At 35.7% G+C, this 25699-nt stretch overlaps 1 protein-coding gene across 1 annotated transcript in view; it reads left to right on the plus strand.

Moving 5' to 3' along the window:
* The window catches only part of LOC119540500 (triadin-like), a 151290-nt gene that overhangs the window by 13721 nt on the left and 111870 nt on the right, over window positions 1–25699 (plus strand). Inside the window, exons 5-6 of the mRNA XM_037844621.1 lie at window positions 3120–3167; window positions 21393–21440. Of these exons, the coding sequence (XP_037700549.1) occupies window positions 3120–3167; window positions 21393–21440 (96 nt within the window). The remainder of the gene's footprint in view (window positions 1–3119; window positions 3168–21392; window positions 21441–25699) is intronic.

A 25699-nucleotide genomic window follows, 5' to 3' on the forward strand; every position in this document is an offset into this window, starting at 1 on the left:
ATAATGTGAACAACTGATTGTACATTGTGGATGATTGTATGGTATGTGAATAAATCTCAATAAAATTGAATTTAAAATAAAGTACATGTATACTAGCTATTTATATGCTTTTTATAATTTTTAAAAGCAAAGAATGGGAAGATTGGAAATGGTGACACTGAGTGTAGCATCTCTTTGGAGGCTTTGAGGAGACACAGAAAGACAAGGTAGTGGGGGTGGGTTTAGAATTCAGATATGTGGCTGTCTGCAGTTATAAAGAGTGACATACCATATTTCTGCATTGATGTGAATGCATCTGTACAGGTGAAATTGGCAATTTAACAGAGATAAGAAATGATTCCAAGAATAGGCCTTGAATAGGCAAAAGGTGTTGGGATCCAAGGACTGATGGTTCTTTGGACCTGAAAGGAAGGAGATGGTGTGGGATGTGCAGGTAGGTGATGGAAAGATCAGGTAGTCTAATCTGCTTCTATTTTCTCTATAATTTCTCAATATCAGCTTGCCTATTTGTTGTGGGATGTTGGAAGATTGAGGAGGGAACAGAATACATGGATCAGTTGTCTAGAAGAATGGGAAAATGTCATTGGCTTGTGAGAGTATTTCTGTCCAGCACTGAGTGTTCTCTTACATATCGTGAAAGGAAAATGAAAGAGAGATCTGTAATAAGGTTGGGACCTTCCTCCAGTTCTGATGGCTGCTCAGGTGCAGGCATAAAGTAGGTTTGGTGTTTGGGCAACTGACTGTGAAATTGGGACAGAAGGAAAGGTTTTACCTATGGCCCATGAAGCATAAGCTTGGTTAGCAGAGAAGGCAGGACAGGATAAGAATTTTGAACAGTGAGAAAGTGGTAAGATCAAAATAATGGAAGTATTGATCAGGTTAGAGACTATTTAGAAGATAACTAATGTGAACTGGAAAGAGAGCAAATGGTGCCAGAGAATGGGATTTTTGAAATCAAAGTGTTGGTAGTAAAGGAAAAGTCTAATGGTATGTTGGTAGTTATCAAAGAGGTGGACGTCTCTGGTTTTCATAAATGAGGAAGTCAAGGAAATGAGAAATCACACAGTGGTATGGATTGTGTATAACTGTGACTGCCAATCCTGGTTAAATATTAGAATCTCTTGGGAAGCTTACACATCTACTAATGCTAATAATGGCCAGGCCTCACCCCAGACTCAACTCAGAATATCAAAGGCCAACTCTAGATATCTGAATCCCATAGCCTTATTAAAAAAACTCCCCCACTTGTTCTAATGTGCAGTCAGGGTTGAGATCAGTTCTTGATGTAATATCACAGTGGTAGTGGAGAGGATGACAATTAGATGCAAAAATATTCAATGACTGATGAGGCCCGAGCAAGGGTTGGTTGATGACAACAATAAAGAGGGATGGGCTCTCATGTGAGCTCTTGAAACAAACAAGAATTTGGAGGAAGCAAGGACATAAATGATCTGTGAGAAGTAATAAGGAGCAAAGAGGACATATGCATCACTTCTAGACCCTCTGCTATGAACTGGATAGAAGAACAAACAGCCTCCATTTTAGAAGGCTGCCTGTAGATTATACGGTATCCCAGGGAGCTAGAGGTTAAAGGAAAAAAGTAAAGTGAATGTTCTGAGAAGAGACTAAGGATATAAAGACATGTACTGTTAATGCACAGGAACACAGTGAAAGAGTTTTGGAGAGGGGTCGGTTTTTCAGGGAAATGCAGAGCCATGTAGACTCTGGTTTTATGGAAGGCTAGACTCACAGTACTAACCAGAGGTGGTGGTGGTCGGGGGGAGGGGGACAGAGATAGGGATCATGATGTGGTTAGTTTCACTTGGCTCTTAGGGGAAGTTAGGCAGTTTCCAAAGTGTGGGTCCAGACCAGCAGCAGAAGCAACACCTGGGAACTAGTTAGAAATGCAAATTCTCAGAACCCACCTCAGACCTACTGAATCTGTTGCACTGGGGATGGGTGATTCTGTTGTATGCTAACGTTAAGTCTGAAATCTTTAGGTCTTTACCTGGAAAGAGTAAAGTATAAAGCCTGCAGGGCTCTATTGAGATCTGGAGCACAGGCAAGAGGATACATACATCGCATCTTGCCTGGCCTCAGGTTGTGAAGCCTCTAAATCTAAATCTGCAATTCCAAAACCTAAAAGTGATGTGTAGGCCTCCTGCTGAAGTCTGATCTCCCCCACAGTCCAAGGTCCTGTTGTCCTGTGAGCACATGGGGATGTGAAGGCGTCCATTGTCTGCTTAGTCTCAGAGTCTCAGCTGCTGAGTGTATGTGGTTAAGGGGAGATGTGTACAAATGCCAATAAATAAGAATACCAGTACACATGACAAAGGGCATACCCTTGACTAATAAAAGAAATTAATAAAAGAAGTAAATAAAGCTTTGCAAAAACTCACCAGCTTGTTATTTTTCTTATTTTCCCATGGGCTAGAGAAAACTTCAATTTTTAACTAGTCTTGATTTGAGGTCCAATATTTTGTACTAGGACCAGCATTTCAGATTATGTCCTCAGGGCAGCTCTCTTATCTTCTATGCTAGATATCAAGAGAAACTCTAAGAAGCCACTTTTGGGGGACTGTCTTATTCTCTATCCCTCTCTCTTGAAGCAACATTCAAATGGAATTTTGTGTAATATTATGGGTAATCTTTTACTAATCAAAGCTAATTGAGCAAAGTCAAATACTGTTTTTCAATCCCCATAATACAGGCTAACAAATCAAGGAAAGCCTTTCAGGTCCTATTCCTGATTATTGATATATCATTAAGATTTTACTGTAAAGTAATTAATTAGCATTCCAATGTATTTTCTGGAATAAGTGCCCTTCCCTATGATCATAATGTTTATAAATGTATAATTTTAAGATCACAGAATTATATCTTGAATGCAAATGTCTGTATTGTTTTTAAAGAAAGATCATTAGTTAAAAAAAAGAAAGAAAGAGGATGAGCACTTTATAGCTTGCTTGTTTGTTTTCCTGTTGCTTGCTTTGCTCTCAGAAGCCACATATATTTGTCTTTTGGGCAGTTTTAGTCCAGATGGACTTACAATACTAAAAGATATTGATCTGGCATCTCTGATAACCATTTCTCATTTCTTTTAAAATCTGAATTTGCAGAGACTGAACCAGCCAAAGATGAGGTTGGTACTGCCTCAACTAAGAAAGGTAAGTGCAGCTTAAAGAAAAAGTTGTGATGACTTTAACTTATTTCTGCTAAGGTTTCTAACTTAATGTATTGTTTAGTGCTTACAGAAGAGCTCTTATCTATCGATTTTGTTATTTCATTCAGTATGGAAACAAAACTACTTTGCAAAAGATTTATTCCGCCTATGTTAATAAATCTTTGCCTTTACTGTTTTAATACCAATGGTTTTATTCCATTAGGGCCATAAATTAAAACTAGAAATTATAGTCAAATTGCAAACTTGTTTTTGAAAAATTGAAAGAATACAGCTCAATAGGATCCTGACCATCTGTAGAGCCTTCAAATTCAAGATACAGCCTTAGGAGGTTATGACCTGAACAAATGAGACTTTGATTAATAGAACTTACATAAATAATGCTCACCTTATGCAAGAATAATATCCACTTAGAAAAAGGACTCCATAAAATGCTGCCTTGGGGACATTTTGCTTTAAGAAGCATATTGGCAAGTCTGGACATTACGTTTCTAAGCTATTTCTCTTCTCATGTCTAGTCAGAAGCAACTACTTATGTGAATATTGATTCCTTTTAGGAGACATTTTTAAGAATATTTTTAAAAATACTAATATGTGTTAAAAACAATCATCTTGATAGAAAGTTTTAAATATTACCCATTTGAAATAAAATTGTATGATTCTGATATTTGTGATCCTTTTTACAGAGAGACAGAAATGAAATCAGTAATATATCCAAAGTCTTCTGAAGAATCTCAGGAGAAATTTTAACAATCATATTGTCAACACACATACTGACATAATCTTACACGTATACTCCACTAACAGCAAATAACATTTCCCCTAAGAAACATTTTTATTTCATATGCTGTATAAGGAGAACATATTAGGATGGTCAGTAGACTGAAAAAAATGTGACATAGGTCCACATTCTCAATTCCAAACAATCTATGTATATTTCTATATAAATGAATATTTTAATATGAAGGAATATCTAATATAAAACAATATATTAATTTATTATTTAGTATATAAATTATAATATTTATCAATGTATAAATTAATATGCAAACATACTATAAATTGATATAAATGTATAAATTAATATGTAAACATACTATAAATTGGTTGGAGGATACTTGAAGAAAAAATATAAACTTTTGTAGGATAATTTTTAATTTGCAGTGCTTGAGTTATAGAAGTTAATACATGCCCTCTCACATGCAGCTCTATTATTCTGAATTTACAGCAAACAGGAATAAACCTGTTTCCTATTCAGTCCTTTTCCTAACAATCTAAATTTGTGATGCTGCCTTTTGCTATGTGATCACAGCATCATGTTTCATGGATACCTTTTGCTGGATGCAAATGAGACATAAGTGGCAGAGTCATAAAGTCTATATTAAAATAATGCATTCTTTTTTGATATGTTATTCTGAAATTGACCTTGCTTGTTGGTGTTAAGTTGATGGTGGGTAAAACTGCTGCTTCAGGTTGGGTAATATTATGCAGACTGAATATAGATTCAGAGAAATTCATTAGTCTCAGGATGGATACAAGGGATAAGTAGATGTAAGAGATTAACATGTGTTAAAAGCAAAAGAGGAACAAAAAAGGGGCAAGTTGTGTTCACAATCTATAGTCAAGGGTGAGCTCAGTGGGAGTCCAATAGCTATAGATGGGTTTCATCTGGTACTAGATTTCAGGTTCTCAGCCTTAGAGAGTCCATGATTGTGGAAGACAGTCTGGAGAGAGAGAGTCAAAAGGAAAAATTCAGTTCCTGGTAGATGAATCATGCACAGACCCTGAATCACTTGGAGTCAGGGAATTTAGGATACAATCCATGCACTCATCATATGGGTCTATCAGGTCAAAAATGGAGTAAGCAGAGTGACTGTATTAAAATCAAATCATCATTACTGAACTAGTCAGGGTGTTCAACAAAGAATGGTCCCTGAGTTTAGAGCAAGGCCACACATTTTGGTTGGGGTTAAATATACTTGCTTTCAAGTCTTAGAATGAAATGAAGAGAGAGAAAGAATCTGTTTATAAAAACCAACTATTTTGCTTCTAGTTGATTTTAAACTCTTATCTCAATTCAAGCATGATTCTGAGCATTGAGTTTTCCTACAAATGTAGTATGAACAGAAGGACAGTGTTCTGACCAAAATTATAAATATTTTGAAACTCAGGGAGGGTTTTGTTAATTTCACAAATTAAACAAAATTAAAGGAGCCTTTTGTCATTTGTCAGGTAATTTGTACTTCCTCTGCTTCCCTATTGACAGTCAACCACACATGCAAATATATATTGCCTTCATCTTGTATTTTATAGCCCCCAAACGTCACAGCACATGTTTTGCAACATGACCAACTCCTAGTCTTTCGCAAGTGAAAGAAAAGAAAAGAAAGAGATTTTGGAGTTATTTTGTTTTTAAAACATTTGAAAATTATTCTCTAAATTGAGGCTTGAACTGGGAACTTGTACAGTTTTAAGTGGAAATTACTGATCTTGTGATTGTTCTAAATTTTTCAGAGTTAAAGCTTAATTTTGTCATTTAAGTTAATTAGAATGTATCAATTTATATCTAGTATAAATATTTTAATCTTAAAAATGCTTTTAATACACATTTTCTTGAGATATATATAGTATTTAATCATCCATATATCATCTTACTAATATATATTATATATATTTATTTTGCATTTTGCAGCTTTCCTTCATTTTCACTTTCATTCAAAATATATTTATGAACCATATACTGTGTGCAAAATTAAGGAAAAATTTAGATAGTAATGTTGCTCTCGAGCACTTTAAAATACTGAAAGGGTTGTCTGGCCCTCAATTTTCTCCATAATGAGAATTTTCCTTATAAACATAGTTCAAGGTGAAAGCAGTCAGGGTAAAGAGAGAGATAAGAAAAGTACCATCCTATAATTTCCAAAAATTATTCTTACCTATGAAAATCAAAAAGGTTTACTATGCAAAGTAGCTTTAGAGTTAGGCCTTAAATAATAGGAAGGATTGTGTTAGGTAGCAATGAATTGGAAAGACATTTGGGCATAAGTAACAAGATTAAGGCAAGACAGTGGGAAATTGTTGGAGGTGTATGAAGAACTGCAAGTCTCTGTTTCATAGGAACACTGTAGGAGTTAACATGAGTTCTGCCAATAATGCTGTAAAAGGTACCTGATCAGATATTGTACTCTATTCTATGGGCAGTATGGAGCCAAGGAAATTTTTCCCAAATTTTTCCTTTGGAGCCAAGGAAAATTCTAAGTATAGGAACAACTTTTAGTCCCTTTTAAGGAAGATCAGTCCCAGATGCAATGACTAAAAGAGATTAGAGCTGGAAGGATGAGAAACAGATAGGCTAGTTAGGAAGCTTTTGTAACAAATCAATTGACAAGCATGAAGACCTGGATTTGGGTATTAGCTATGAGTTTGGAAGGGAGGGAACTTATGTGTGGACTATGATAGAAGTAAATTCAACAGGATTTAACAACTCATCAGCTTTGGGATGGCAAAAGAGAAGATGGATTTAATGACATAAATTGTTCAGACTGAGTGCTAAAATAATGTTGCTTATATTGTTAATAAAATTTAAGGCAATAGGTGAAAAACAGTTCAGAGAGATTAATTCTGGAAATATTTAAGTTACAGTGCTAGTATCACATGTGGTGATATTGCGTAGGTGGCTGTGAATGTAAAACTAGAGCTCCAGATGGTGGAGATTTACATGTGGGAGCTATCTGCCTGGTGGGAATAGTAAGAGTCAATGAGCTTGCAACTAGTAGATGGCCTGAAAAAGACAGGCTGGGGTTGAATGCTAGGAGTGTCACAGGAAAAAAGGCAGAGAAAAATTGACCAGACAAATACGGCATTAAAATCGTTTAAAAAATTATATGGTTTCCTATGTCATAGTAGAAAAAGAAAACATTTCATTGACAAGTTGGTGGTCATTAGCTCAGTGTCTTTATCAACTAGTTAATTATAGACCCTTTTCAGAAGAGAATTTTCAGGGGAATTGCAGAAGTCAAATTTAAATGGTAACAAATTGAAGGAGAGGGAAGTGAAACGTGGGTGATGATGCCTAAGAAAGTTGTCTGGGAGCAAAAGGAGAAGGGATAATAGCTTAGAGTGGTGGATTGAATTGTGTAACCCAGTTTGGACATGTTCTTGGTCTTGGTTCATATTCTGGTGAGTGTGGACCCATTGTATATAAGATCTCTTCAATGATGTTACTTCAGTTAAGGTGTGGACCAGCTGACTACAATTGGGCTTTAACCCAGAATACTGGAGTCCTTTATAAAGAGAGTGAAAATAAGATGTAGAGAGGAGCCACAGGGAGCAGCCAGAAATCAAAAGTCATTGGAACCCAGAGGAGAAAGGAGAAGACAACTCCATGTGCATTACTATGTGATGGAAAAGCCAAGGAACTCCAGAGATTGCTGACCAGCAACAAGATACTGACCCTAGGAGGAAGCAAGCCTTTTAGACTCAAAAATTGTGAGGCAATAAATTCCTGTTGCTAAGCCAACCAATTGTATGGTACTTTGTTTTTTAACAGATGAGAAACTAAAATAGTATTTAGTATCAGAAAGTGTGGTGCTACTATGACAAATACCTAAAAATGTGGAAACAGCTTTGGAATTTGGCAATGTATAGAGGCTAGAAGAATTGTGAGATGTTTGATAGTAAAACCTTTGATTGCTTTGAACAGACTGTTGGTAGAAATGTGGACATTAAAGCTACCTGTGATTATGCCTTAGAAGGAAATGAGGAAGAAAGGTGATCCTTGCTTTAAAGCAGCAGAGAACTTGGTGAAATTGTGTTCTGATGTTGGATGGTAGGCAGAATTTGAAAGTGATGAACTTGGATATTTAGCCAAACCAAGGAGTTTTCCAAACTAAGTGTAAAAGGTGCAACCTGGTTTCTCCTTACAGCTTACCGTAAAATGCTAGAGGAAAGGTATATGCCTGGGATTAAACTTTTAAACACAAAGGAACCAGAAATTGATGATTTTGAAAATTAGCCTATCCAGGTAGTATGCTGATACTATGACCGGTAGCAACTGTAGCAGGGACCTCCCTGAACTTTCAGGCAGAGAGTCCCCAGAGAGCAGGGTTCCAGGTGAGGGTTTAACTGAACAGCCCTTTGCTAAAGAAGGTGTGGCTGCATGTTGCATTGGAAGTCAGGATTAGAAATGCAGTTATCCAGGAGAATCTGTTGTGTAAGTTCTAGTGTCTGATGGTTTGGACCCTGTGAACTGCACATAAAGCTGACATGCTTTTTTTTTTTTGAGATTCCTGGATCCAATTCACTTTTTTTTTTTTTATTAAATTAAGTTTTATTGAAGTACATTCACACACCATACAATCATCCATGGTATACAATCCACTGTCCACAGTATAATAACATAGTTATGCGTTCATCACCACAATCTATTTCTGAACATTTTCCTTACATCAGAAAGAACCAGAGCAAGAATAAAAAATAAAAGTGAAAAAAGAACACCCAAACACCCAAATCATCCCCACATCCCACCCCATTTGTCCTTTAGTTTTTATCCCCATTCCTCCACTCATCCATACACTAGATAAAGGGGGTGTGATCTACAAGGTCTTCACAATCACACTGTCACCCCTTGTAATCTACATTATTATATAATTGTCTTCAGGAGTCCAGACTGCTGGGTTGGAGTTTGGTAGTTTTAGGTATTTACTTCTAGCTATTCCAGTACATTAAAACCTAAGAGGCGTTATCTATATAGTGCATAAGAATGTCCACCAGAGTGACCTCTCGACTCCATTTGAAATCTCAAAGCTGACATGCTTTTTTGCAAACTTTGTATCAGGAGAACCACTGGCAGCCTGAACTGAGAGGCTCAGAGAAGGGATGAACTGCAGGAAGAATGGCTTCAAAGGCAGAACCATGAAAGCAAATGTCTGGACCATAAAGGTCTCCTTGGGCCAAGGGAGGGGACCCACCTATGTGTATGGAAAGGGCTGGTCTGTACTTGGAGGTGATGGGCCTTGAGCTCCATTACTCAGGGAGAGTGCTACCAGCCCAATGCTCAGAGAGTGGCGAGCCTATGCCCCAGTATCCATTGTGAGCATGACCACAGGGCAAGCACTTGGAAAGGGTGGAGCTGCTGTGCCAGCAAACCCAGAGGACAAAATATAGATCCACAGGTAACTGCTAGACCTTGAAATCTAATTGAGTTAGCCCTGCTGGATTTGGGGCTTGCTTGGAAACTATGACCCATTTCTCTTCCAATTTCTCCTTTTTGGGATGGAAATGCTTGCCCTATGCCTGTCCACCACTGTATATTGGAAGCAGATAACTTATTTTTTAGGTTTCACAGGTCCATCAGAGGAATTTTCCCTAGGATAGCCCACACCCAAAGCTAATTTTGATAAGACTTAGTAATTAGCATTGTTTTAAAATGACTTAAGGCTTTGGGGATGACTGTAATGTAATGAAGGTATTTTGCAAGTTAGAAGAACATGTCTTTGGGGGGACCTGTGGTGGATGTGTTAGATTGAATTGTGCACCCCAGTTTGGACATGTTCTTGTCTTGGTTCATTTCTGGTGGGTATGTACCCATTATAAGTAAGATCTCTTCAAGATGTTACTTCGCTTAAGATGTGGACCAGATGGATAAGGTTGGGATTTAATCCAGATTACTAGAGTCCTTTATAAACAGCCTGAATATTATATGGAGAGAAAAGCCACATGGAATACCCAGAAGCTGAAAGTCAATGGGACTCAGAGGAGAAAGATAAAGACATTGCCAGGTGTATTGTCATGTGATAGAAAAGTCAAAGAACTCCAGAGATTGCTGGCCAGCCAGAAGACACAGACCCAGAAGGAAACAAGCCTTTTAGCCACTGATATCATAAGTCTATAAATTTCTGTTGCTAAAACAACCCACTTGTGCCAGTTTGGATATATTATGTCCCCCAAAACCTCATGTTCTTCAATACAATCTGTGGAGGCAACGTTTAGTCTTGGTTAGGTTGGAACCTTTGGATTGGGTTATTTCCATGGAAATGTGATCCACCCAACTGTAGGTGATAACTCCGAATGGATTATTTCCATGGAGGTGTGGCCTCATCCATTCAGCATGGGTCTCAATTAAATCACTGGAGCCCTATAAGAGCTCAGACAGAAGGAGCTCGGTGCTGCAGCCAAGAGAGATATTTTGAAGATGGCCATTGAAAGTAGACTTTTGCTACTCCAGAGTTTGCCTGGGAGAAACTGAAAGAATACCCCCAGATACCTAGAGAGAAACATCCTGGGAGAAAGCCATTTTGAAATGCAGCCTGGGAGCAAGCAGACACCAGCCACATGCCTTCTCAACTAACAGAGGTTTTCCGGATGCCAATGGCCTTTCTCCAGTGAGGGTACCCTATTGTTGATGCCTCACCTTGGACACTTTATGGCCTTAAGACTGTAGCTTTATAAACAAATAAACCCCCTTTATAGAAGCCAATCCATTTCTGGTATTTTTACATAACAGCAGCACTAGCAAACCGGAACTCCATTGTATGGCATTTATTTTAGCAGGTGGGAAACTAAAACAGTGCTCTTTTTTAAGCTCTCTTTCAATCTAAGAGGTAAGGTTTCTCCTTTTCAAGACCAGTGACTTCATTTTCTGGAGTCCTCCATTTTCTGTTTTGGGATAGCATCTTCTTTCTCAATACTTTCTTTGTTCATCATCTGGGAGGTAATCTCTCCCAGCTCAGAACTATATTTTCTTGACAACTGTCTCTCTCTCAACCATTTTATCTCCTCTCATTTCTTGGTCAGGCTTCTGGATAAAGCCAGTAATCTGTGCTAACACCACTTCTAACCTTCTCCTCTGCTGTGGCTTCTGTCCTTATCACAGAACAGATGCTCTAGCTAACACTCAAGACATTATTGTTGTTAAACCAGGGGAACCATTCCAGGCCTCACATTTTTAGATTTCTCAGATGCATTTAACACTTAGTCTCTCCTCTAAAATTCTCTTCTGTTGAGTAACCATGACAGCACAGTGCCATTATATGGAGAGAAAACCACATGGAATAGCCAGAAGTATTACTGTGGTCATTACCATATTCTCTGATTCTCTGACCTTATTTCTCTCTGCTTTCTTTTTGTTTTGTTTAGTTTTTTTAAATCCTTTGCTGCCGTTTAATTGTTGGTGTTCTCCAGAGTCGATTCCTTTCAAGTTCTCATTACATGCCCTCTCCTTGTGAGATAATTCCATTCAAGAATGAAACTCTGGCCCATGTGTTGAAGATATCTAATTCCATGTCTGTATTGCAGAGTTATTTTCTATACATTTCAGGCTTGTATGTTCAATGCCCAGGAAAAACCTTTATCTGAAAGCCATTTCAAATTCAATCTGTTTTAACCTAAACTGCTTATTCTCTCCCCAGCCGGCTTTTCTTTATCGCTGGTTAAACCACCATCCACCCTCTGCCTCTTTAGAAATCTAGAGGTGATCTTCACTCTTTTCTCTCTCTCTTCTCCATCTTCTTTGAGTTCTGCTGATTACATCCCTTAAATAGTTCTTGAATATATTTTTCCAATTCATAACTGTGACTGCTATCTTAGTTCAAGCTTTTATTATCTCACAGTTGAACCACTGCAGTGACTTCACTATTGTCTCCTTTATTGGTCCCCCTGTCTTTATTTTTATCCCCCTTATATTAGTCCACCATCAACCTCCCAATAGCAATAGTGAACTATCAAAGTCATAAAACTGAATAAACCACTCTTAATTTTAAACTCACTTTCCCAATTGCCCATAAGGAAAAGTCCAAGCTCATTTAAATGGCATATAGTGTCCCCCAATATCACTTTCCCACTTCATCTTCTGACATGCCTTTTTTTTTTTTAAGTTACAGCAATACCATAGTGTCTATAGTTTCAACTGTATAATAAAGAGGATTCAGGAAAATGGCAGCAAGAAAGGAAAGGCTGTGAACAGACTGAGTAGTCAGCATGATCTGAGAAGTGATGAGTTGCCTCCTTTCCCTGCCTCTCCACCATAATATATCCATGGACCCAACAGACATAAGCTCCCCCCACCCCACACACACACCTTTAGTGATTTGACAGTAACTGACAACTCCAGTACCTTTGAAATCTGAATAACCCTTGGGTAGGTAAAATTAAATTCTTAGATTCTGGGAAAGAATAGTCTGTTGTGCCAAGACTGTAGGTTTACATGCCAGAAGTAACAAGCATCATATGGGAAACTTTTGAAACTGCACAATACTTGCTTAGCACTCAACACTTCCTTGCCAGGATTACAACATACCCTACCTCCAAGTAAGCTTCACTCCGCCAGGGGTCAGCCCCTGCTGCTAATGGATATGCATCAGAGCCTGCAAGGATGATAAGAGGCAGTGGAGGAAAGATGAGAATTGTATGGAAGAACTAGGTCCCTACAGAAAGTAAAGGGAAGAAGAGTGCGATAAAAGCCTGAAACGACAAAAAAACACACAAACAAACAAAAACAACTTTTATCCACCTAACAGTTTAGCTCAGGCCTAGCCCTAACCACATCATACAATTCTAATGGTGGTAGCTGCTTTATTTCCTTTGTCTTAGTCAGGGTCTCTGAAGAAGGGCAATCCAAATCTACATTTTTTTTGGTAAATTAAACCCTTACCAATATAGGAAAAAGATGATTTCTTCTCTCAGCAACAAAATGGGGTTCAGATACCTGGTGGTATAGAAGAAGAAACTGATGAAGTTCTTCAGATTCCAGGCAGTTAGGAAATTCTCTTATTTGGATGAGCTGTTTATTCCTAAAGTTTACTCCTATGGAATAAAGCTTAATGAATTTTACATCAGAACCAGAAATGAAAGGATCACCACCTCATGCAAAATGTCATCTCTTCCAGGTAGACAGTTACATTCTCAGTAATCCTTTCTGAGTAACAAGAAAAACAACAAAAGTCTGCTTTAGGGGACCAGCTTTCTCTATTTAATATAAGTGCTAGGAATTCTGCTAAAGCCATCTGTTGAAAAGAAAACTTAGTCTTTGTTTGCTAGTCACATCCCCAATTGTTTTCTGAGACATTTACTCTTCAGAGGATTAAAAAGTAATTAAAAAATGTGTATTTCCTACATTTATATTGAGCCTGCATTTATATTTATAATTAGCCTTCTGAACAAAATAATGAATAAGAATCTAAACCCATGCGGCCTTATTGCAATTACAATTTGTCAGTGTTCTAGTCCCATGTTGATTTGAGAGAAAGCATTCATAGAAGAGAGTAATGTATGCACATCATGCTAGTTACTTATAATATAAACAATAAAGTCTAACAACCTAGTTTGGCACTTAAGGCCTTCGGCAATTGGCACCATGTTTTGTTTTTAGGCTATCCCATATCACCATTGTGGGAAACCTCTGCTCCAGCTAGACCATTACACACCTGTTATCAAGATAAACAATAAGTAGGTAGTAGTCAAGTAAGAGGAAGCACCTTTGTCACCATTTATCCTATAGGAGTTAGGATCTTATCCTCCCAGGAAACTGGGATGCTGATTACATTTTTTTTAAGCCCTTTTTATCTCAAAAAGGCAGAGGAAAAATGCACAATTTCAACTTTTCTAAAGAAAATGCTCTAATAAAATGGAAGGGAGCCTCTTTCCCATTTTTGTGCAAAAAAATTAATATTTTTAAATTTGTGTCTACTTTCATGCATACACACATTGAGCATAAATTCTACCAAGGGAGATGTTCATTAAAATAATCAGAAAAAGTACAATAAATGCTGTAAAGAAAAGGTTCTTATGAAAGAGAAAAATTGCAGGGTTTAGATTGGGGAGAGGGGTGTCATATAGGATTTTTTATGAAGAAGTGATAGTAGTAAAGAATTCCATACAACTTTCTTACTTATGTCTTATAATATTCCATTCATTTTGTTCTAGTCCCCAAAATGACAAGTATTAACAAATTTCAGAGGATGAAACTTATATAAGTACTCTGATCATAATGGAATTAAACTAGAAATAAAGAATATAAAGACAATTTTTAAAATCCCAAATATAAACATATTTCTAAATATCCCATGGATCAAAGAAGTCACAGAGAATTTTCAAAATATGTTGAATTAATTTATGATCTTATCCTCCCAGGGCAGCCTATGAACAGATTGAGTAGTTAGTTTGATCTGAGAAGTAACGAGTTTCCTCCTTTCCCTGCCTCTCTACCACATCCATGGACCCAAGACACAATCCACCCCAACCCCCCTTAGTGATTTGACAGTAACTGACAGCTCCAGTAGCTTTAAAATCTTAATAATCCTTGGGTAGGTAACATTAAATTCTTAGATTCTTGGAAAGTATGATATTCAAACTTGGGATGAAGATAAACAGTGTTTAGAAGGAAATTTATACTTTTAGAAATATTTATTAGAAAAGAAAAATATCTGAAAATCAAATATCTGACTTTACTTCAAGAAGATAAGATATAAAAAACAAACTAATTCCAAAGAATGAAAAGGAAGGGAATAAAAAAATACAAGAGCAGAAGCTTATGATGTACAAAACAATTTGTATAACAAAGAAAACAAAGTAAAATTTTATTCTCTAAAAAATAATAAAATTGATAGACCCTTATGAAGACTTATTTTAAAAAAGAGAGAAGATACAAACTGCCAGTATCAGAAAAGGAAAATGGGACATCATTGCAAATTCCTCAGATAATAAGAGAACATTATAAATTTTTCCCAGTAAAATTCAAAACTTAATAAAATGAAAATTTTAAATACAAGATTGTAATTCTTCATACAAAAAAATTCTAGACAGAGGCCTTCACTGGTGTATACTTCCAAACATTTAGGAAGAAATGACACCGATCTTCAACCATACATTCCAGAGAATAGGAAAAGAGGAAATACTCATTTTATGTAGATAGGATAACTTTGATACCAAAATCTGATAAGAACCTAACAAGAAAGCACAGATACAAGCCAACCTCTCTCATGGACATAGAGCACAGACATAAACATAATATTAGCAAATGGAATCTGATAATATAGATGAAAGATAAAATGCTATTGTTTCTTTATTTCAAGAATGCAAGTTCATACAAACATTAAAAAATAAACTAGTGTAATTGATGAGATTAATATAATAATTAATGCAACAGTAGAGGCATTTTATGTAATTCACTAATAAAAGTAGAAGGAAAATTCCTTAGTCTCATAAGCATATACAAAAACCATTAGTAAACATCATATTCAATGGACAAATATTAGAAGCTTTCTCCCCGAGAATCGGAACAAGGCAAGGATGTCTGCTAACAACACTGGTATCACACAAATTAATGGGGAGCCTAGCCAACACAATAAAGCAAGACAAAGAAATGATAGATGCAAGAATAGAAAATAAGAAAGAAAATTCATTATTTTCAAATGACATGATTATCCCTTGCAAAATTAAAAAGACTCTGCAGATGAAGTATATAGTTAAGAAGTGAATTTAGCAAATTTCTTGTATAAAAAGGTCAATATAAAAAGTAGTTTTATTTTAGAAAGAAACAACAAATCTTTAGAAATAAAGTGAAAGATTAATAAAATAATGTTCTAATTTCAATACCATCTAAATCTATAAAGTAAATCCAGGAATAAGAAATCATAGAAATAAACCCAACAAAAGTTTTACACAAGCATCCTAAACAGTACACACCAACATATTGGTGAAATAAACTAAAGAATAGTTAAATAAATGGAATGATATTAAATGTTTACCTATCAGAAGATTCAACTGTGTAAAGATAATCTCCTCCAATTATTCTGTAGATTCATTATAAATTAAATCCTTATAATTAATCCAGATAAAAATCATAACAGGATATTTGTTTTTGCTGTGGGACTAAATTGATAAGCTGATCTAATTTTATGTAAAATCAAATGCCCAAGAGTATCCAAGACAATCTTCACTGGGATCAAACTGAATGGTTCATACTACCAGATATTAATAATTATTTTAAAGCTACAGAAATTAAAATGATGTGGTATTGACCAAAGGTAGATAAGTAGACCAATAAATTAAAGAGAAATTTGAGCAGACCCACTAATGTACAGTGTTCTGATTTATGACAAGGAATGCAGTGAAGAAATCATGCTCTCTTCAATAAACAGTACAAGATCAATTGATAGCTATATGGGAAAAAGAAACTTTATAACCTATCTCACACCATACATAAATATTAATTCAAATTGGAGTGTGTATACTTACATTTAAAAGGATAAGTTATATAATGCTACTTGAAAAAAATGTAGATAATATCTTTATACTCTTGAAATAGGCAAATATTTCTTAAAAAGAGCATAAACAAAATTAACCTAAAGGAAAATACTGATAAACTGGATTGCATTAAAATAAAAAACTTTTGTTAATTATAACACATTACAAAGAGAGTAAAATTGTAAGTGGAAAGAGATATTTGCAATACATGTATCTTTACAAATACTCATATTCAGAATATATTATGAATGCATACAAATCAATGAAATAAAATAGAGCACATAAAGAAATGAGGTGAAAGCTTTGAACATGGACTTCATGGAAGAGGATATTCAAAAGCCAAGAGCATATGAAAATGCATGTAACATCATTAAATATCACAAATTCAAATAAAATCCACAATGTGACACTAATATACACCTATGAGTAAGAATAATGGTTTTCAATAATATTATGATTTGTGCCCTTTGATATGGAAAAGTTTATTTTAATTTTTTGTTACAATGTGAAGGAGAGATCTGGTTTTATATTTTTAAATCTGGATATTCAATTATTTAATCAGTCCATCCTTTCCATATTTAGGATTTCTCATGCTTCCTGAATTAAAAATTAGTGTCCTGAATTCTAGAAAAGTTTTAATCTCTTAAAACATTGCTTCTCCCTCATACTTTCTATTCTTTTATTTTAAAACTCCAATTAGATTTATGTTCAACTTTTTTATTCTATCCTCTATGTCTGTTAAACTCTTACTTATTTTCCACCTTTCTGTCTTTCTGGGTTGAATCCCTAGTTATTTTTTCAAATATATTTTCCAGTTTACTACTTTGGCTGTATCTAACTCATCCAGTGAAATATCCAAATGCAATCTATTATTTTCTAAATATTCTTTTTTACTTTTAAAATTTAATCTTTTAAATGTGTTTAGTTCCTAAATTAAAATTGAAAAAAATATACAGGAGTATAAATAAGATTCTCCAGAGAAACATATATAATCAAATATCAATTCACCACATCTCCTTCCTTCCCTCCCTCCCTTCTTCCCTCCTTCCTTTCCTTTATTCTCTCTCTTCCTTTCTTCTTTTCTTCCTTTCTTTATTTGCTTCTTGTTCATGACACTGACTTTTGGAAAGATCAGGCCTGTTACCTTGTAAACATTTTAAATTGGTCTGATTGTTTCTTTGGAATATTGTTTAATATGTTCTCTATCCCCTGTTTTGTTTAAACCAAAAGCTAAATCTATGGCTTGATTGGATTCCACTTGGATGTGCTTTCACAAGATTAGTTCAGCAGTGATACTGTATGCATCATATTGCATCCCATCAGGAGGCACAAAATGTCTGGATGTCCCAGTATGAATGGCTCTTAGTCATATCATTGGGTTAAGGTGGTGACTTAATTCTTCACCTCAAAGTCACATTTCACCCTTGCAATTCTCTGTGGGATGACATTTTGATGTGATAGCAATATCCAGTTCCCCATCAACCTTTCATCTAATGTTTTTTTTTTTTCTTTTTTTTTTTCTTGTGTCCCCACTATGTCCCTTTGAGCCTCCTCTCCTCCATCCTCAGATCCCATCCAGGATCATCCTTGGCATTTAATTGTCATTGCCTGTTTAGACTGTCTTTTTCTTTTCTTTTTTTTCCTCAATTGTGGAAACATTTATACAGCCAATCCCTCCCTAGCATTCTGTTAGTGGGATTAATCACATTTAAAATGTTGTAATGTTATCACCTTCCCACCATCCGCTACTAGAAATTTCCCTGCACCCCAAACAGCAACCCTATACTCATTTCTTAACTCCCCATTGCCCCTTCCCCCACTTCTCATAACCCATACTCTACTTTTCATCTCTATGGTCATAATCTCTGATACTTTCTTTGTGTTTACTGTGAGGCTTAAATTTAACCTCTTAAATCTATAACAATCTTGTTTTTCTTTGATACCAACTTAACTTCAATAGGGCATGTAAACTATGTTCCTATACTCCTCCATTCCCCCACCTTTATGTAGTTCTTGTCAGAAATTACATGTTATACATTGAGTCCAAAGCCACTGATTTGTCATTCAAGTTTATGTATTTTATATCCTGTAGGAAATAAATAGTGGAGTTACATATCAAAAATTATTGACTTCTGTTTGTATTCCATTGTGGTCAGAGAATGTGCTTTGAATATATTCAATTTTTTTTTTTTTTTTTTTTTAATTTATTGAGGCTTGTTTTATGTCCCAGCATATGGTCTATTCTGGAGAAAGATCCGTGATCACTAGAGAAAAATGTGTGTCCTGGTGATTTGGGATGTAATGTTCTATATATGTCTGTTAAATTTTTCTATATCCCTCTCTCCTTTGTTTCTCTGTTGGTAGGGCTCCCTTTAGTCTCTGAAGTTGGGCAGGTCTTTTATTAGCAAGATCTCTCAAGCACTTGTTTGTCTGTGAAAAATTTAAGCTCTCCCTCAAATTTGAAGGAGAGTTTTGCTGGATAAAGTCTTCTTCGTTGGAAATTTTTCTCTCTCAGAATTTTAAATATGTCATGCCACTGCCTTCTTGCCTCCATGGTGGCCGCTGAGTAGTCACTACTAAGTCTTATGTTGTTTCCTTTGTATGTGGTGAATTGCTTTTCTCTTGCTGCTTTCAGGACTTGCTCCTTCTCTTCAGTATTTGCCAGTCTGATCAGAAAATGTCTTGGAGTAGGTTTATTTGGATTTATTCTATTTGGAGTTTGCTGGGCATATTTCAATTTTTTCAATTTTTTTCCCCATTCTTTCTTTTGTTCTTTCATTTTCCATTCTGTGGTCATCGAGGATGCTGAGTCATTGTTCAGCTTCCTCTACTCTTGTATTATGAGTATCCAGAGTCTTTTTAATTTGTCCAACAGTTTCTTTTATTTCCATAAGATCTTCTATTTTTTTATTTACTCTTGCAATTTCTTCTTTATGCTCTTCTAGGGTCTTCTTTATGTCCTTTATATCCTGTGCCATCCTCTTCTTCATGTCCTTTATGTCCTGTGCCATGCTCTCATTGTTTGATTTTAGGTCTTTGATTAATTGTGCCAAGTACTGTGTCTCTTCTGATCTTTTGATTTGGGTGTTTGGGTTTGGGTTCTCCATATCATCTGGTTTTATCATAAGCTTTAAGATTTTCTGTTGTTTTTGGCCTCTAGGCATTTGCTTTACTTGATAGGGTGCTTTCTGGATATAATACCAATATCTAATTTTTCAGATCTACAGCTTGGTGGCATATACTTTCTCTAACTAGCCAGCAGTTGGCGTCCGTGAGTCACTTATTCCCCTCAAGTCAGTTCTCCCTGACTTTGTGTTTGTAGTGTGTGGGGATCTGATTCTTGTGGGGTTCAATTGGTGCACTAAGTTTGGGTATGTTGTTGGTGCTGTCTGCCCTGAATGTGGGACATGTGTCTGGGTGGTTAGAGAGGTAGAGCAGCTTTAATAATCAAACCTCCCAGTTGTTCCCGGAGACTTAAGGCTGTTACAAGAGTCTAAGCCTTCATTTCAGTCTTGCCACAGATTGTCTCTGCCACTGACCCACAAGCCCACAAGTATTGGTGTAGGGTCCCCGGGACTTCTGAGCGGGTCCCCCTTCTCAGCTGTGCTCTTTCAGGACCTCTGCTGAGGGAAGGCTGTGCCACGTCACAAGTGCACGCTGGCCTCCAGGGAAGCCCTGGGCCACTGGGTCGTGCAGGGATGTTCCCAGCCTGCTTTAAAGATGGTTGAATGGGGCCTGTTAATTTCCCCCTTTTCGCACAGCTTTGCCTTCCAAGCTCCGGGACAATTAGCTGTGTGTGCACTAAAGGCCACTGTCCATTGCTGATATTGTGGTGTGTGTGTGGCACTGTGGGAAACACTCTTGGTGCGGCTCTGGGCTATGGCTCCATCCTCAGGCAGGAGTGTCTCCAGTCCACCGGGGAGATGTCTGCAACCTGCATGGTTTCTTTCTCCTTTTGGCTCCCCTCTTTCCCCTGGCCCTGAGACAATCAGTAGTGGGTGTGGGGAAGGCTATCCTCCACGCCAGACACCGAGGCTTTGCCTACAGTCTGCTCCTGCCGTGCTTCACTGCGCAGTTCTCACTGCTATATCTGCAGCTGCTCCTGGGTTTTTTGTTTTTTGTTTTTAAAAGAACTAGTCCATCTCCAAATGCCAACCTGCGGTTTCTCCACACCACAGCCCGGCTGCTGGACATTCAGCCAGCTTACTCACTCGTTTCAGAATGCAGACTCCCGGTTTCACCAAATGCAAGGTCCCTGTGGACTTAGCAGACCTTGTCCGGCTGGTGCATCGCTGGAACTGGTTCTCTGGGTCACTTTCTGGCTTTTATCTAGTATTTTTCACGGAGGTATTTTTTTTGCCCTGTCTCACCTAGCTGCCATCTTAGGTTCCTCTAATGCTTTTTTTTGCATACTCCAATGATCCTTACTTGAATCAATTATTTCATTGAAGTGTACTCAATATTTGTGCATAAGTTTTATTGTTTAGATGTACCAATAGGTAAACAAGAACTACTCCACCGAGAGCAATAAATCTTAGAGAAAACAGTGCAGGGGATGTAGCACTGGAACGATACTTATTCCTCTTTTGGTTACTTGTGATATGGGATGACTTCATTTAATATTTAAATGGTGCTCAAGCATGACTACACTATCCTTTCAACTGGTTAAGCTATGATAAGCTTGAATTTAAAGGAGCATCTAGTTGACATTTTCCAGCTATGAAGGGGCTCTAGCAGTAACTTGGAATGTAAGTCAGTTAATCATAGTCTTGTCAAATGGAGTTGTTTGTAGGGCTTATTTATCAATGCAGAATATAAAAGAATAAAGCAGAAAAGAGTGTGGAAAAATTACTCAGAAGAAGCCTAATTCTTTAAGATTAGATTTAAAATTATTTTCATTAGGCTTTTTGAGCAGAAGTTGCATTTCTGTGTGGAACTCTATTACTTAAACCTTATCTTTGCTTTGCAGCTGTACCTGGAAAGAAGGAAGAGAAAACAACCAAGGCAGTGGAGCAAGGTAAAAAAAAATGAAGGAGATTGACATTATCTTCTTTAGAAAGAACTCAACCTGAGGAGGAGAGCATGGAGTCAGACAGGCGGAAGAAAATAACCTTTAATCTATTGCTCCATATCACTGCCCCTGCATGTTTTCCTGTACCAGGGAGAATATGAGGTGGGAATCCGGGTCTGTTTTTCTTTTGTGTAACCAAAACTTTGTGTGTAAGTTCAGAACATGAACCAGACTGCTCAATTGGGAGAACTGCTGAAGATTGTGGAGAATGAGGGAATGATCTTGAGCAACTGGCAGGCATGTTTGTTTGATATGAGTTTTAACACCACCTGACTAAACATAATTTGAATAGTAAAATTGACCCAATCCTATTTACACAAAACAATCTCTTTTGCTGGGAAAATATATAAAAGTTAAAACAAAGGACAGGAACAACAAAAATAAGTTATTTGAGATTATATTGTGACTTCAGCTATTGACATTCCCAAGAGGTCTGAAATTTCAACATTATAAATCAAAATACTACAAAATAATCACGTATTTTATTTTTGTTTGTGTAGTTATATAGCAAATATAACACTCCAAAATATACTTGAATAAATGCTACAGTACACTAGACATAAAACCATTGTCATGATGTTAAACCACTGGTCAAAGTTCAGAGTGGTAAAATTTTAATTTCTGTCTTCCCCCAAACTCTTTGCTTTTATTTATTATAAGGTGGGGAAAATCAGAACTACCAATAATTTTGGCAAGAATAAATTCAAAATAATTTATTCTCCTAAATTTGAGATGCATTAAACTCCTGTATGAGAAATATAGAATTTATGATATAAATATATCAAAATCCTTCAATGCCTCATATTTCAGCTAAATATAGTAAAATTAAAGATTCAGGTAAAGAGATAAAGGATTTCTTTGCTTGATATTTTCAAAATAAATTCACATTATAACCATATTGATAAATTTTGTAAATTGATTTTGATTCAGTGTACTACCTGAAAATTGGGAATTTAATACATTTCTATCAACTTCTTTTTCAAAAAATGTGAGCATTTTAGTTTCTGAAATATAAAGTATAAACGTAGGGGCCCTGGATCTGAATTTTAGCGTGTGCAATTAAGCAAGGCTCTGAGCCTAAATTTCCTCTTAAAAATGAAAATATTTAAACTTCTCTTTCCTATTTGACAAGGTATTATGGAGTACAAGCAAGAAACGCATGTGAAAGGATTTGAAAAATGATATAGTCCTAGATAAGCATGTGGTATTACTTGGATGCTCTTTCTTATAAGTTAGTTTTGATGCAGATGAGATCAATTATGAAAACCACTTTGATTTCACTAAGCTAGAGTATTTTTTTCTCTCTAGTATAAAGGTGTTGACTGCTTATCTGATGACATTAGTAGATTACTTTTATAGCCCCAACATGTTAAGAGATGACTGAGAAGAATATCAAATACCCACACTAATAATAACACCTAACAGACAAATGATTTGAGCACACATTGTTTCTTTCTTCTTGCATGGAAGTGTCAGTTTCTTACATTATAATGTTTTCTGCAGAAGTCAGAAGAATGGAAATGGCTCATAAAGAGTGAACTTACTTCCTCAGATGATTTTATAGTTCATTTTTATTAAGAATATCTTTTATCTTTTGAAAGCTCATATGCTTGGGTTGTGAATAAAAAGACATTCTTCCAATAGTTCTTTTCATATAGATTTAGTAAATCCTTTCAGTTTTAAGTATTGTAAAGCAATGCCCTCCTGTTCTTCAATTATAACATCACAGGAAATAGGATATTCAGATACTTTGCATATTTTTGTGATGGTATATCTATGATTATTCTGGAATTTGATAACTAATAACTGATTTGAAAAGTAGAAATTATATTTTAATAAAGCAGGGAGTAAAATTGAGAATAACTAATAAAAAATGGCATTCTACAGATTTTCTTGTAGTATTCTAATACTTATTCGATGAAGCTTTAAGACTATCATGCACTGCTCTTCCTTAATTATGTAGTTTTTAGTTAAGTTTTTTTCAAAAGTGTCTATAATCCAACACTAGTAAGTAATGCATGAAATATAATTAAATGATCTTTAAAGAGTTATTTTCTTTCATTTAAGTTTTAATTTGTGGCCATGTGTTAGGGAAATACTTTATGATTTTCATAACCCTTAATAGATTTCAAATGTACTTTCTGATCTAGGTATAATTATGTATTTGGACCTTTTGATTCAGAATACATTATAATTATACTTGGAGAATACTGATTAAGCTAAACTTTACAAAGATGAAATTCAGATAGTGAGAGAATGAATTCTATGTTATTGCTATTCAGTAAACTAGATCTCACATCATGTAGGAAGTGAGAAATTTTGTTAATCTAAGTTCTGAGAAAGTCTAAAAATGTCGCTCTATTTTTATCTACTATATTTGATGAATCATGTATTCTATTATACTTAGCACTTGATTTTCAGTACTAAGAAATCCTTTACAGCCTCCCCTACCTTAAAGGAACATGTGCCTACACACATACATACTTGTACATACACACAATTACCTAGAATTACCAGGAGACACCTAAATCTCTGCAATAAATGTTTCCCTCAGTAAATGTTATCTTCACATTTAGAACCAAGGAATGCCAAAGATAAAAAAAAATTATAAAATGAGCTACCCTATGAGATTTCTTATTACACACTTGTATATTATATTTAGAAACGATAAGTTGCATCTAATAAATCTTGTTTACTTTGTTGCAATCTAATTTCTCATATTTTTTGTGTATTTTCCTCTTCAGTTTTTTTTTAAACTGACCTGCCTTCCTAAATCCCACTTTTACATCTCTCTCCCTCTCTCTCTCTCTCTTTCTCTCTCCCTCTCTCTGTCGCCCTCTGTCTTTCTCTCTCTCCCTTCTTAGCAAAAAATCTTTTATAAGTTATTCATGTTACTAGCCAGGGGAAATAAAATAGTCACTCTGAAGAATCAGACAGTGGCTTGTCATTTTTCCGGGCAGAGAGGGAGACCAGTTCAGAAAATTACCCTTAAAGATGTGAGTTCTAGTAAGAGCTTCCAGGATCTTCCTGTTTTTAATTTCTTTCTTTCTAAGTGGCATAAGACCAATAGTAAAAAGGTAAAGAAAATAGTTATAAATTAAATCACTTGCAAATAATCCTTCCTTTTCTTTCTTTCATTTACACCTGTACATGACATCACATAGCGCCTTCTTTGAGAGCCTGTTCTAAGAGCCTTTCACAAATGCTTGGCATAGAGCAAGTGTTCAATAAAGATCTCTGGGATGAATGAAAGCATAGAGGACTTGCTGAATAAAGGAATATTGAGCTATCCAGATTTCTATAAACTGTGCCTTTAAATACTGCATATCTAAGAGAGTATTTTAGTAAATGAAAAGTAGATTTTAATAGTGAAGCCTGTCAAAGATTTCAGAAACCAAAATTTAAATGATTAAATCCTTCCTTTAACTCCAATTAAAATGGAAATATGATAGGAAAAATTATAATTAATTATGCATTATTCGTTAGCTGCATCATTTTTATAATGATTCTCTTAATTTAAACAAAGATGCATATGGCGGCCTAAACAGTAACCATATGGACGGTCAACGATATTGAAAACTTAAATTTTCTGAATGGCAGCTATTAGATCATGATTGAAAAAACCTGAAATTGAAAAAGTTCAACAGTTTTCAAATTAGGCTGTTGTTTGTGTCTAAATAAAGAAAGTTAGGCCCTTTCCCGGTTTTGTTTCCTTTAAAATTTGGGAACTGAGTTAGATGATTTGTAATATTCTTCCCAAGTATAAAAAATTTTCAGTTTAGCAGGGTTTTAAAATAGTGGGTTCCTCATGCCAGAACATAGAGGTTATTTATTTTTTTAGAGGAAGGCAGGTCTAGAAAGACTTTCATTTCTAAGATTCTAAGAGTCACATGCGAAGGAAAAAAGCACACTTTAAAAATAGTTAAATAGCATAGTTACGGTTATTTAAGCATCCCCAAATTAAATGGACATTTGCATTGTAGAAATATTAACCATCCTTTGCCACACTCTTAACAACTAAAAATCACTTCAGAATCCAGTTAAGGAGCTCTCAGGAAATGGAGACTGGCATGATGTATTGTATATGTGTAAACATGGTCTCAACATATTGGCAGAAAAATATCCATGAAAAAAGATTAAATAGAATTTGAGTGTCTATTAACCATCCAGAATAAATCTCAACAAAATTAGCAGTCATTTCACTA

The sequence above is a fragment of the Choloepus didactylus genome, chromosome 7 (genome assembly GCF_015220235.1).
Source record: "Choloepus didactylus isolate mChoDid1 chromosome 7, mChoDid1.pri, whole genome shotgun sequence".
Lineage (NCBI taxonomy): Eukaryota > Metazoa > Chordata > Mammalia > Pilosa > Megalonychidae > Choloepus > Choloepus didactylus.